Source organism: Ovis aries, chromosome 2 (genome assembly GCF_016772045.2).
Source record: "Ovis aries strain OAR_USU_Benz2616 breed Rambouillet chromosome 2, ARS-UI_Ramb_v3.0, whole genome shotgun sequence".
Classification (NCBI taxonomy): Eukaryota; Metazoa; Chordata; class Mammalia; order Artiodactyla; family Bovidae; genus Ovis; species Ovis aries.
In genome coordinates, this window is record NC_056055.1 from 248,647,314 (window position 1) to 248,661,528 (window position 14,215).

Genomic DNA, 14,215 nt, shown 5'->3' on the forward strand with positions numbered 1-14,215 from the left:
GTAAGTATGGAGGGGAGGACAGGAGCGTGGGTGGGGGTCGGACAGACACCTGGCGAGAACAGAGATGGACGGGCGGACAGGCAGAGAGACGCTTCCCTTCTGGGTGGTGGGCTAGGCTTGGTTTTTTGTTTCCTTCCTGCAGGCAGCTCTAGAAACCCAAGAAAAGCGGAGGGTTGGCCCAACCTGCCAATCCCACCCTCAGCGTGGGCTCTGCTCCTTCCCTGGAGCTCACCCCACCCTCCCTCACCCCCAGGGGTCTCAGGCCCCTCCCCACAGAGCTCTGTTGCCCATAGCAACAGCCACAGAGCCCCCGCCTCTCCACACGGTTAAGCCCTCATCTTTTTTTCCCTCCCAGGCTTTCCCAATAGAGGCCAAGGCCTGTGCCTCCACACCATTCCAGAGCCGGGGCCCAGCCCTTTCTTCCAGAAACATTCAGAAAAGAAGCTCCCAAAAGCCCCCCTCTAGCAGGAGAGGACTTTCTGGGGTGATGGAAACAGTCATATCTGCTGTCGAATGCAGTTGGCATAAAGCCTCGTGTGTGCGGCACCTCAAGTCACACTAGAAATGTGGCTAATGGGACTGAAAAATAAATAAAATCTGCGATATTTCATTTTAATTAATTAAAAATAGCTACACGAGGCCATCGGCGACTGTGCCAAACAGCACAGCTCTAGGGCCTGTTCTCACACTGCCTAGCCTCAATCCTTCCCGCAGGTTCCAGAACAACCTGGACAGTGACAGCTGCTCTCTTTCCCTGTTGCTTAGTCACTGAGTCGTGTCCAATTCTCTGAGACCCCATGGACTGCAGCATGCCAGGCTCCTCTGTCCTTCTCCAGAGGACTCTCTCCTGTCTCCAGAGTTTGCTCAAACTCATGTTCACTGAGTCAGTGATCCCACCCAACCATCTCATCCTCTGCTGCCTCCTTCTCTCGCCCTCAATCTTTCCCAGCATCAGGGTCTTTTCCAGTGAGTGAACTCTTCGCATCAAGTGACCAAAGCATTGGAACTTCAGCTTCGGCATCGGACCTTCCAATGAATATTCAGGGTTGATTTCCTTTAGGATGGACTGGTTTGATCTCCTTACTGTCCAGGGACTCTCAAGGGTCTTCTCCAGCACCACAGTTGTACAGCATCAATTTGTCGGCCCTCAGTCTTTACGGTCCAACTCTCACATCCATACATGACTACTGGAAAAGACATAGCTTTGACTAGACGGACCTTTGTCAGAAAAGTGATGTTTCTGCTTTTTAATATGCTGTCTACGTTATCACATCCCAAAGAAAACAAAATTAAAAACAGCCTGCAACCCAAGCACCGCCATTATTCTTGCCTTTTATTCCAGCATCTCCCAGAGCTCCAATATGTACAGACTCCATTTATACACATATAATATACACCATATATACGTATTTATATATATTCACACACCAGCCCACACGCTCTTACACTCACACGCACGCACCCTTCCAGGAGGGGCGTGTGGCCGCCCGTGAGCCCTGCTTGGGCCCAGACAAGAGGCGCTGGGCTTGCCAGGCAGTTGTGAGGTTTTGTGTTTTGTTTTTGTTTTTTTGCTTTTAAAAAGAAGGCCATCTCCTCCGGAGGTGTCCTCTGTTTCCCCAAACCCAAACCACTCCCCTAAACACTGAAATTGAGTTTTCTTAAAAAGGAAGAGGTTTCCCTCTGCTCTGCTCAGGTACATGGCAGAGTTCCAGGCCTGTCCTCATGGCCCCGTTTAGGCCCCTGAGGGCGAGGCCACCCAGTGCTCCCTGGGGACCCTGGACCGCCGGAAGGGCCCACTGCAGGCTGAGTCTGCAGGCTGAGGGCTGCAGCCAGGCCTGCCGCAGCGTGGCATGGGCGGGGCTACCGAGTGGCCTGGGCGGGGCTACAGTGACCTAGGCGGGGCTACGGCGAGGCCTGGGTGGGGCTACAGCATCAAGGGCGCCTGCCAGATGAGGAGGGTGCTGTCTGTCTCCCCACACGGGGCCGGCTTCCCGGGGCTGCCGGCGGCGCTGCCGAAGTTGCGGTAGCCACGCCCTCCAGAGATGATGGCCACGGAGCAGATCTCCTTGCGGTGGGCGTCACGGGCACAGGGCCGGTTGCGCACCCAGACGTCGGGGTCGTCCACCATCTCGTAGATGGAGCCGTCCTCCTCACTGTGCTCCAGGGCCGAGCCGTCTGCAGGCTCTGGCTCCCGCACGGACAGCAGCGGGCCCGGGAGGTGGGAGGTGGAGCGCAGGCGGTACTGCAGAAGAATGCCCTTCTTGCGGGTCAGCTCCCCGCCCACGTGGCTCGCGGGCACAGGCGCCGGCTCAGGAGCTGGCCCGTCTGGCTTGTCCTCCTCGGCCTGCTGCCCCTCAGCCTCCTCCTGGTCACTCCGCAGGATATCCGGGGCCAAGATGCTGGTGGCCACAGCCAGGAAGGCCACGGGCCCACAGTGCCCGTTGAGCGACACCATGCCTTTCCCTGCAGGAAGGGGACAGAGAGAAGGGGCACAAAGGCCCAGAGTTCTAAAGACCCATTGAGTCTGGAGAAGGGAGCGACAGAGGATGAGATAGCTGGATGGCATCACCAACTCAACAGACATGAGTTTGAGCAAGCTCTGGGAGTTGGTGATGGACAGGGAGGCCTGGCGTGCTGCAGTCCATGGGGTTGCAGAGAGTCAGACATGACTGAGCAACAGAACTGAACTGAACTGAGTCTCTTGGAGAACTTCCTGGGTTTCATTTTTGGCTTATTTGGGTTACTGCCATCTACGTTTGCAGCTTCCCGGAAGGCCATGGGTCTAGAGGAGGGCTTGCCATGCTCCAGGGCTACTTCCTTTGGAAGAGTGGAGAAGGGGAACACAAGAAATCTTATAAACCACATGGGAACCTTGGTGTGGAAGCACCTGCAGCTCCCTGCCTGGGCCATCCTCACGTCTCCATGCCTTTGCCCAAGCCATTGCCTCTGCCCAGAGAGCCTTTCGCACCTGCCTGACTCAACACCTTGGCCTCGAAGCCCAGCTCGGCCCCTCCGCAGGGCTCCCTTCTTGCCTTCACCCACGAGAGATGATCAGTCCTGTCTCTGCTCCGCCGACCCCAGGACGCCTGCCATCGTAGCACCTGCTGTGCTGGCTACACCACCCAGACCAGGTTGTCAGTACGTGCGGGCAGGGTCTCTGCCCAGCACACCCCTGCAACCCCAGGACGGATCCGGGGATGAGAAAAATGACCTCGTGAGGAGACCAGGAAGGCAGGGAGTCCCGTAGTTTAGGAAGAGGGTCTTCTTGGGCAGAGAGGCTTGCGGTCCACCTGGGGGTGGTCTCCCTCGGGGCATCTGCCCCCCACTGCACTCAGCCCTCCCCTCCTGCAGCAGCTGTAAGAGGCCACCTCATCATCCATCACTCAGGGCTGAGGCAGAGACGGGGCCCAGAGCTCTGGGGTCTCCCAGACCCTAGGTCCCAGCACTACGTCAGGGCAGCCCCCCCCCAACCCAGGCAAACACAGCTGCATGTGGACCTCCGTCCCCGCGAGCCCTCAGTTATTTCTGTCTCTGGAGCCGGGACACATGGAAGCCACTATGGCGAGAGGAGGAGGCGGCCGGCAGAACCTCTCCTGTCAGTCGGGGGTCTCGGCCAACCCTCAAACCATCGAGCCCATGCGCCTCCTGTGCCCACTGCCTCAGATAGGAGAGCTGCAAGGAGACTGCAGGCCTGTGATCTGATTCCACGGAGCCACCAACAGTGACAGAGGACACTGGGGAACGGACCGGTGGCCCCGATCAGAAGAGCGCGCACCCCTCGGGGCACAAGGCCCACCCGCCCCTGGCCACGTGCAGCTGCCTCCCGGCTCTCACCTGTGATCTTAGGGATGCCTTCCAGCCGGGGCACCGGCAGCAGCACGATGGCGCCCTGGTCGGTGCCCACCCAGAGCAGGCCGTGGCAGATCAGGAGGCTGGTGACACACAGCTGCTTCTGGCCTGCGGAGGGAGGGCCAGCGTGAGCAGCAGGTCCTCCTGGGGGTGGCGGTGCGGAGGCCACCGAAGCTGAGGGCACGGCCCCTCGGGCTGTTCTCCTGAGACAAGCGAGAAGCTGGACAGCCCTGGGATTAGGAGTGGGGCTTGGGAGGCTGACCTGGCTGGGGTCTGGCCCCCGGTCACCCAGCCTCCGGTCCCTCCTGTGTAAAGCGGGGCTGCCTTGGGGATACACTGAGGGAATGCCACAGTGCCGGCCCACATCAGCTCTTGATGCAGCGGCCGGCTCACCTGCCACGAGGTGCAGGCTGAGGGCCCGCCCGTGCCGGGGACATGACTGGCCGGTGGGGGAGCAAAGAGAGGCCGGGGGAGGTGCAGGTCGAGGGTGACGCAGACAGAGCAGAAGGGATGTGTGGGGAGGGGTCTGGACGAGCTGGCAGCCCCATGGGTTCCAGCCCGGCCTTGACATCCTGCCCGCCCGGGCCTTCCTCTGGCAGGGGCACAGATGCAGTCCTGGGCCCCGTGGCGAACGGGCTCCCGAGCCGGGAACTAGTGTGTTTCTGACGCCGGTCTAGACTTGCAGACCAGTTCTTGTCGTCACCCCCTGGCTAGCTCTGCCTTTGATGGGGAGCAGTGGCGGGGGAAGGTGGGCCCCTGTGCCCTTCTGGGGAGGAGGCGCAGTGTGGGCCGCACAGCCCGAGCCGAGAGCAGGGCGCCAGGCACAGGCGCCGGGTCCAAACCCCGGCTCGGCCACCTCCTGGCTCCACCTCCTCAGGCCGGAAACAACACCCCTCTGTGCCCGGGTCCCCTCACTGCGCAAGGCGACAGTGATGGCGTTTCACAACCTCGTCCTGAGGAGTAAATGAGCCAGCGGCTGGGAATCACATGACCCAGGGCCTGGCACAGGGCACGCGCAGGTGGGTGCCGGCCACCATCACTGCTGCTCTGCTGCTGACAATTCCGCCCAACGGGAAGGGGCGTGAGGGAGGCGCTGGGGGCCCAGGCCTGCCCTCCCAAAGGGCTGTCTCACCTCCAGCCTGGATCCTTCTGCCCACTGACAGACCTAGTCTCTCCTCAAATTCCAAGTCACGCCACAACATGTGAAGTGATGCTCGGAACGGGGTTCTCAGGCTGGGCTTGCGTCAGCACCATCAGGAGAGCCGACACCCACAGGCCAACCCAAGGGGAGGCGCAAGCCCGCATTTCCAGCAGGTTCCCAGGGACACCTAGGCTGCTGGCCCTGGGCCACTCTGAGAAATACTGCCTTGCAGGTTCCAAAGCACTTCACACACTGCCCTAGCCCGATACAAGCCTTGCAGCAGCTGAGAGGTGAGCACGACCTGGATGCTATGCCCGTTTTCCAGATGAGGATATTAAGGTCCAAAGCGGTCACCTGGCTGGTGAGCGCGGGGCGGGGTGGGGGGCAGAGCTCAGGTCTGGCACTTATTACAGCCTAATGCTTTTACACTGCCTCTCTGCTCTTTCTCTGGCCATGCCTCATGGCAAGTGGGGCCTCGGTTCCCTGACCAGGGATTGAACCTGCGGCCCCTGCGCTGGAAGCTCGGAATCTTAACCTCCTTAATTTGACCTCCAGGGAAGTCCCTGCCTCTCTGTGCTTGAGCAAACTGCTTGAGTTCCACACCGGCGTGTGTACAGACTTCCTCCGCAGAGTCCCAGAGCGGACTGTGCGGCTCCCAGTCACCCCAGAAGGAGGTCCGCTGGCCTGGGGTTCACACAGCACTGCCCAACACACTGGTCTGACACCATCGCCCGCCCACCCACTCAGCACCCCGGCACATCCCCAGGACCTACTGCGTGGGGGACACTGCACTTGGTGCTGGAGGCAGAGGGGGAACCACACAAAGTTCTGTTCCTAAGGAGCAGACATTCTGGAACTTTCTGTGACAGTAAAAACGTTCTCTGCCCAGTTCGGTCACCATCAGTCACTCGTGGCTGCTCACACTTGAGACGTGACTCGTGGCACCGAGGGGCTGAGTCTGTGATCTCAGTCCCCTTCAACTTTAATAGAAGCTGCCGCCTTACTGGGGGCTGCCCTGGCGGCTTTGACGGTAAAGAGTCTGCCTGCAGTGGAGGAGACCTGGGTTCCATCCCTGGGTCAGGAAGATCCCCTGGAGAAGGGAATGGCTCCCCACTCCAGTATTCTTGGGCAAGAGGAACCTGGTGGGCTACAGTCCATGAGGCCGCAAAGAGTCAGACACACACACACACACACACACACACACACACACACACACGCGCACACACACACGCGCGCGCGCACACACACACAAACACACACACATACACACACATACACACACGCGCACACACACGCACGCACACACACGCACACGCACACACACATTAATGCAGCCCTGGGAGGGGACGGAGGAAGTGGAAACACAAACCAGGAGTGTAGACACCAGGCAGAAATTCCAAGGAGGTGATGAGGCAGAGAGCGGGTGGGAGGAGTCGCAGGTTTCGTGCCTCACTCTGCTTCCTGGGAGGATGGGGGGCAGGAGCCAGGAGACCAGATCTGATGACAAGGGGAGGCAGCCACGCCAAGACCCGAGGGGAGCTCTGGAGACGGCACGTGATGGGAATGAGCCGGCGGCTCTGCAGAGGCTGGAGCCAGCACGGCGCAGGGACCAGGCGCCGCAAGATGACCGAGGACGGGTCGGAGGGTGGCCGGGCCGAGGTGAGGGCGGGGACTGTTCACTGTGGGCACGGCGAGGCACGGCTGGCAGGTCTGAGCAATGGAGCAGTGCACCCTGATTTTAGCGAGGCCTTTTGGTTGCAACGTGACAGAGGATGGGGTAGGTGCAGCGAGCAGAGAGACGAGCAAGGCAGGGATGATGGCATCCGAGGCGCGGTGGCGACAGGGAGATGGAGAGAACCAACACGCTGGACAGACTGGGGGAAGGGGAGGGAAGGAAGGACATCTCCCAGCTCTTTCGTGTCCAGCAGCTGAGTGCAAGCCAGCGCTGCAGACAGCCCGGGATGGGAGAGGAGCAGGCTGGGGGGACGTCCAAGTCCAGGACTCGGTGTCATCTGAGACGCACATTAGACATCCAAGTGGAGCTGTCGGCGGGCAGCGGGATGTGAGTCCGGCAAGAGGATGCAGATTCCACAGGTCACATTGATGGTGTTGATGCCACGTGCCAACGCAAACCGGAGAGGGGGAAAGAGGCCGGCATGTGGGGCTACTTCGCAGCCAGCATCTGGGTTGGGGGAGCTGGCACTCTTCTCCATCCCCACACCGATTCGGGGAGTGTAGGCCCCCCACCCCCAGGACCGGCTCCTGGGACGTCCGGCAGCGGGTGGCCCAGCCCTGGGACTCAGGAAGTGCAGGAGGCCCTGGCTGCGAGCCCCTCCCGTCTTCTCTTCGGGGCTCTGCTCAAGCTCTGGGATTCTCGTGCTCTCTGTGCCTTGCACTGTTTGCCGCCCCAGATGTAAGCTTCCTGAGGGCAGCAGCTTCTCTGTGTGTCAAACGGACTCCCCAGCTAGTGGGTCAAATGCCCTGGCTCCTGGCGGACACGTGCGAGGATCTGCGAACTCGGATCCAGAGAAGGACCAGTGGCCACCGGTCGGGAGAGCGAAGGCACGAGGGGCAGGAGAGAGGTGGCTAGCGGGCACAAACTACTGGCGGCAAATAAGTACGCTGCGAGCGCGCACTGCACAGCGCGCGGAATACCGCCGATACTTCACAGGACTGCGAGGGCGCACGGCCCTTCAGGAAGCTTCCCTGCGGCTCAGACGGTAAAGCGTCTGCCTGCAATGCGGGAGGCCCGGGCCCGACTCCTGGGTCGGGAAGAGCCCCTGGAGAAGGGCGCTACGTCGCATACCTGCAACTTCTGTAACAGTGGAAATCGACTCTACCTCAGTAAGTGCTTTTCAGAAGGACCTGCGATTAAATGAGAGGATGAATGGATGGAAGCAGAGAAGTGAGCAAGGACGCGGGCGCTGACGGCTCTTGCCAGCTGCGTGACTCGATAGCCACTTCCTACCATCGCTCAACACACAGCCCCTGCTCAATTTTATGATTATTAGGAATTTTATGTACGTATATAATACGCACTGTGTGTATATAAATATACAAATATATACCCACACACTATAATATAGACACACACAGCTGAGCACAGCTCTTAGCCCATAATATACAGTCAATAAATGGAGGCTATTAGGAGAATGTGATAATTAAAAGGACCTAGACCCGAATGTTTTAAGATCAGCTCCATCAGAGCCAGAAATCCACGAAATAATCAAAGCCAAGAGAAGGGGCGGGGGCAGATGTCCCCATGCTACAAGCCTCCCCCCTTTTCCAAGGCCCCGGGGACCTTAGGACCAGCAAGCGGCCATTTCCTGATGCCCTCCCCTCCCCCGAGCCCCCCAACCACAGACACCGGGAAATGAGACGGAGGCAGCGAGAAACCACAGGAGGTGCCGGATGGAGAAAGGACTTGTCTGTAGACCTCCTTCCGGCCCTTCCTCCTCCCGCTTTGCCTCGAGGAAAAGAGCAAGGCACTTCACAAACCGTCCGAAAGGGGAAAAAAAGTCTAATGGTGGATAAATATTTTATCACAGAGACTTAATGCGGCCGTGCTAAGCTCCCCCAAGCCCTCTATCTGGAGATATACAGGCTCTCGGAGAACATTTTATTAATGACCTGCCTAGTTAAGAGGAGGAGGGAGTTTAAGTTCAAAACTGCATTAATACCAGTTGGGGAGGCGAGTGAAGGAAAAGGGTCCGGGGGAAGGAAGCGCGATGAATTTTTAACACACCCTTAAAAAAGACCACACTTAGGAGGAGGAAGAAATTCATTAGCAATTACGCAATTATTTCATTTGGTGGCATGGGGGAGGAAAAAAATACCTAAAAGCCTTCTACAAGTATCTGTAATAAAGAATTAAAGAATCCTGCTCTGCTCTTCTGCCAGGACACAGTGTGGGGTGGATTTGAAGGCCCCCTCCACCCAGGGCTGGCTCCTCTTGGGCTTGGGGCCTCCTAGCCAGCAGGGCCTGGGGCTGTAACACCTGCGGCTCCCGGTGTTAGGAAGGGCCAGGCCCGTGGGGAGGAGGCCCGGGGCTGTAACACCTGGGGACCCTGGGGCGCTGTCCTCACCACTTGGGTGAAGACCCGTGCCTGCCCTGAGAGGTGGGGCTGGAGTGCCTGGTCACGCAGCTGGTGGGGCCTGACTCTGGGCTCTTATCTGGCCCCACGAGCTCAGCTGCGATTTCAGGCCCTCGTCGAACAGATGGGGAAACAGAAGCTGGAGAAGCGGGAGGCCGCCCGGTTAGCCCATGAGACAGCTGTGACCCAGGTCCTGGCTCTGGGCCCCTCAGCAGAGTGACCTGAAGCTGGTCGTTTTACCCCTGGGGACTCCGGCTGCCTGTCTGCAGTCATCCTCACAATGACGATCGCCCCTTCTTCTATGCATGTTAGTCACTCGGTCGTGTCCACCTCTTTGCGACCCCATCGACGGTAGCTGATCAGGCTCCTCTGTCCATGGGATTTCCCAGGCAACAACACTGGAGTGGGTTGCCATTCCCTTCTCCAAGGGATCTTCCTGACCTTGGGATGGAAACCGGGTCTCCTGTATTGCAGGCACATCTTTTACGGTCTGAGCCACCAGGGAAGTTCTTTTTTAAGGGTAACTAACTGTGATGCAGCAGCAGCTGCTCCCCATCTATTTCCCATGATGGGAAACAGTGGAAACAGCGTCAGACTTTATTTTTGGGGGGGCTCCAAAATCACTGCAGATGGTGATTGCAGCCATGAAATTAAAAGACGCTTACACCTTGGAAGAAAAGTTATGAGCAACCTAGATACCATATTAAAAAGCAGAGACATTACTTTGCCGACTAAGGTCCATCTAGTCAAGGCTGTGGTTTTTCCAGTGGTCATGTGTGGATGTGAGAGTTGGACTGTGAAGAAGGCTGAGCGCTGAAGAATGGATGGTTTTGAACTGTGGTGTTGGAGAAGACTCTTGAGAGTCCCTTGGACTGCAAGGAGATCCAACCAGTCCATCCTGAAGGAGATTAGTCCTGGGATTTCTTTGGAAGGAATGATGCTGAAGCTGAAACTCTGGTACCTTGGCCACCTCATGCGAAGAGTTGACTCATTGGAAAAGACTCTGATGCTGGGAGGGATTGGGGGCAGGAGGAGAAGGGGACGACAGAGGATGAGATGGCTGGATGGCATCACTGACTTGATGGACGTGAGTCTGAGTGAACTCCGGGAGTTGGTGATGGACAAGGAGGCCTGGCATGCTACGATTCATGGGGTTGCAAAGAGTTGGACACGACTGAGCGACTGAACTGAACTGAACTGCTAAGAACAAGTCAGTCACTGGACTTGAAGACGCGTTTTAAACCTGCCGGGAGGTGGCAGCTGTGCAGCAGGAGCTGCTGGTTTTCTGCCCGCAGCAGATCAGTCCACAAAGCCTGCCCCCGGCCGCTGGACACACTCGACTCTCTCTCTACTTTGCTCCACTCCCCCCGCTCCCAGACTTCACTGAGAAGATGAAAAAGGCCCATAATGTTATCCATTTTTTCCCCATTGTTCCACTAACGTGAAATAATTTAGCTATCAGCACAGATGTGGAAATATTTCTGTGATACTGAGAAATTTTTACTGTAATTAAAATAGATTTACCTCATATAATGGCTAAACACTATGAGAGACAATGAAATGGAAGCTAAAAAATTAGAAAAGGAAAGAAGGGAGGGAGGAAAGTAAAGAGGGAGGGAGAGAGGGAGGGCCCGTGACAAAGGTCCCCCGAGCCCTTACCCCACACCCTGGGGGGCAGGTTAGAAAGGCGTCTCTTCCTCACGGATGACCCAGGCCTAAGCAAGGCATCTTCCTGACAATATACACCTGGAGCGAGGAACCACTGCCCATGCCACAGAGGGACCAGAGGCTCCGCAAGGCAGAGAGACCCGCTGTGACCCCACAGTGGCTGAGCCGGGACCCTGGCCGCCTCTGAAACCACCTCTCCCCCGCTACATGCAGCAAGGCTCTGAACTGAGTCCAACCTGACACGACCCCCGGCCCGACCACGGGACAGCCGCTTTACCCTGCCGAACCAACGTCAGTTTCTGCATCTGTAAAATGGGGACAGTGAGGTCCCGATTACGTAAAGACCCTCGGCACCCAGCTCAGTGTAGGGCTCCTGGCGGGGTGCAGCCACTGTGTGCTGCCGCTACTGCTGTTGATCATGTTGCTGGTGAGCATCCCCGGCTACGGCCACCCGTCTGGACTTGAGGACTGGCCCGTGAGACTGGCTGGGGGGAGCAGGAGCCGGGGTGGTCGCTGGGCAGCCTGTGTGCAGTCAGGGACCAGGCCGCTGGGGTGGAACCCTGCAGCCTCTGAGGCACTGGGTGGCGTGACTGCCCTCTGCCCAGCCCCACCAGGCAGGAGCCCAGGCCCCCAGCTCAGCGCAGGCCACTCCCAGCCTCTGCGGCCGTCCGCCAGGGCCCTGTCACCATCAGCTCCGGGCCAGCCCGCCACACCTGCTGCATCCCCGGCCCTGGGGTCCTTCCCAGCTGCTGCCCCCAGCCCAGCCGGCATCCGCCCAGACCAGCTCCGGGTCAGTCTGTCTGGTGGAAACTCGAGGGCAAGTCAAGCTGAGGCCCGCTGGCCCTGAGGGCCGCTCTGGCTGGGGGCAGCGGTGGCCCGAGCACGCGTCTGTCCTGGCTCCCAGCACGGCTCACAGGGATCAGCGCTAAGGGCGAGGCCTGTGGCCAACTCCACGGAGGCCTCGGCAGACTCTGGGCAGGGGGCAGGGTGCCGGGTGCGCCCAGATCGTAACCCTCTCCGTGGGTCCCACGAACAGTCCCCAGGACGAAGCACCGGCTCCAAGCAGAGGACGTCAGGGCCTTCGCCCTCCTCTTGACCCAAACCCTGAGGGCAGACTCAGAGAGACCCCGGCCTTTCTTTAGAGACCTCTAAGGAAAGAGGTCCGTATTTGGCGTCTCTCTTTCCCTTTGCTCATTTTGAAGGGGATTTGAGGCAGAACTGGGTTTGAGGAGAGGCCGGTATAGGTGGGCCCGGCCTCCCATCTGACATGGCGTGTTAGCAACCTGGCTCGCAGGAGTCCCCGAACTTGGAGCCTGCCTCCGCGGGCGCCCGCCTGCCGTGCCGTGGGGACAGCCAGAAGGGCTTCCGGAGGGCAGGCCTGGGTCGGAACCCTCAGCCAGCTGCTTCCCCTGGGGGGCCGGGTTCTCAAGGCCGACGAAAGGCTGCCTCGAGGGTTCGTGAGATGGGCTGGCCCAGCTTGGAGGCCGCCTCCCCCATGTCCGCTCCCCTGTCCACAGCCCCTGCCCAGGACGGCAGGGTCTCACCTGGGAGTAGGAAGGTGGTCCTGGTAGCGATGTTGATCTCCTGCAGATGTTCCAGCGTCTCGGTGTGGAAGAGGCGGATGGAGGAGCCAGAGGAGAAGGCCATCCAGACGCCGCTGCCCGCCTTCACCATGTGCGTGACGCTCACGGCTTCGTCCTGGTGCGCCTCGAAGCTTTGCTGCAGCACAGAAGCAGCGCTGTCTGTGACGGGCCGGCTGGCTGAGCCTCTGGGGCCAAGCTCACCCAACCCCTAAACGAGGTCAGAGGGAGGGGACCTCAGGAGCCCCGGGCCAAGCCTACCCACCTCCACCCGAAACCAAGTCAGAGGGAGGGGACCTCAGGAGCCGCACACCGGTGTGCTGGTAAACACTTAACAACAGGCGGGGTGACTCCTGGTGTGTTGTGTCTGTTGATTCCTGGGGAGTCGATACTTCTAAGGTGGCCCAGCTCGAGCTACCCACGGGACAGCACTGAAGGAGGGACCGGGAAAGACATGCACACACCAGGCTCGACCGTGACACCAGGGAGGACAGGGCGGCAAGTCTGCGGAGAGGAAGTGGCGGCTTGCGCACATTATCTAACGGTACAGAGGCACAAAAAGAGGAGGCTTTCTAACTGTGCTGCTGAAAAAGACTCTCGAGAGGCCCTTGGACAGCAAGGAGATCAAACCCGTCCATCCTAAAGGAAATCAACCCTCGATACTCGTTAGACAGACTGAAGCTGAAGCTTCAATACTTTGGCCACCTGATGCGAAGAGCCGACTCATTGGAAAAGACCCTGACGCTGGGAAAGATTAGGGGAGAAGGGGAGGACGGAGGATGAGATGGTTGGACGGCGTCACCGATGCGACGGCCATGCGTTTGAGCAGGCTCCAGGAGTCGGTGACGGACAGGGAGGCCTGGCATGCTGCAGCCCACGGGGTCGCGGAGAGGCGGACACGACTGCGCGCCTGAACAACGACAAAGGCACCGAGAACAGAACTCCTGGGAGGGAGGCGGGCAGCCTGAGCCAAACCTCACCTTCACCGCAGGGAGGCGAGACGCGTGGCCAGACGGGACTGATCCAGAAACGGGCGCAGACAGCTAGGAGTCACAAGGGAGGCGCCCAGTGGTCTAAACCCAGGACAGGTGAGAGCGTTTCAGGAAGCAGGACTACAGAGGGGGAGAGGGCGGGGGGAACGGCCTTTCCAGATAAACCTTCCATGCGATTTGAGTTTCCTTTAAACAGTTGGATCTTAAAAAAATTACTCTTGCAAAGCAAGAAGATACACACCCAGCTTCCCATCCACGTCAGGAGAAAATCCAAGTTCCCTAACTCAGCCTTTCAGGCCCAGCGCTGCCCCAACTCCCGCCTTCCCCGTCCAACTGAAGGCCAGGCCCGAAGGGTGCCAGGACGCGCTCTGCAGCCCCATCACCACCTCGCGACGGGCTGCCTGCAACGGGCATCACCCACTGCCCTGCTGGGATTCAGCACCTGAAGACTCGGCGTCCATGAGGCCCGCCCCAGGCACCCTTGCACTGGCCTTCTGCCTGCCATCTTCCAGCCCAGTGACATCTATGCCCCTCTGGCCACACTTGGCTCTCTCCACTCTGGTCCATGGACTCCAAGGACAGACACTGAGCCTCAGGCCCTTCCACGTGCCGGGCAGAGACCTCAGCACACAGTGAAATTTGATCACAGAGCAAATGGATGGATGCTTGAAATCCAACTACGATACCGGGTTGTTACTTAAACATCAACAACCCCCAGCAGAGCAGACTAGACAGATGCCTGACCACTGGGGACAGTCAAGTGGCTCTGGCGCGTCCCTCAGTGGGCCCTCCATCTACTCAACATCATGGGTGATGAACACAGAACAGCGAGAATGCACCGCAGTTATTACAAAAAGAAACAAAAAGGGCCACCTCCAGAACCAGGGGAGG

At 58.9% G+C, this 14,215-nt stretch overlaps 1 protein-coding gene across 9 annotated transcripts in view; it reads right to left on the bottom strand.

The window, feature by feature from the left end:
* Positions 1-1,318: 1,318 nt before the first annotated feature.
* Positions 1,319-14,215, bottom strand: part of ARHGEF10L (Rho guanine nucleotide exchange factor 10 like) — a 170,817-nt gene continuing 157,920 nt past the window's right edge. For all 9 annotated transcript variants that reach the window (XM_042244756.1, XM_027965650.2, XM_042244757.1 and 6 more), the window contains 3 exons: positions 12,297-12,471; positions 3,835-3,957; positions 1,319-2,463 (listed from right to left, as the gene is read on the bottom strand). In XM_042244756.1, coding sequence (XP_042100690.1) covers positions 1,925-2,463; positions 3,835-3,957; positions 12,297-12,471 — 837 coding nt within the window. In that variant the 3' untranslated portion in view covers positions 1,319-1,924. The remainder of the gene's footprint in view (positions 2,464-3,834; positions 3,958-12,296; positions 12,472-14,215) is intronic.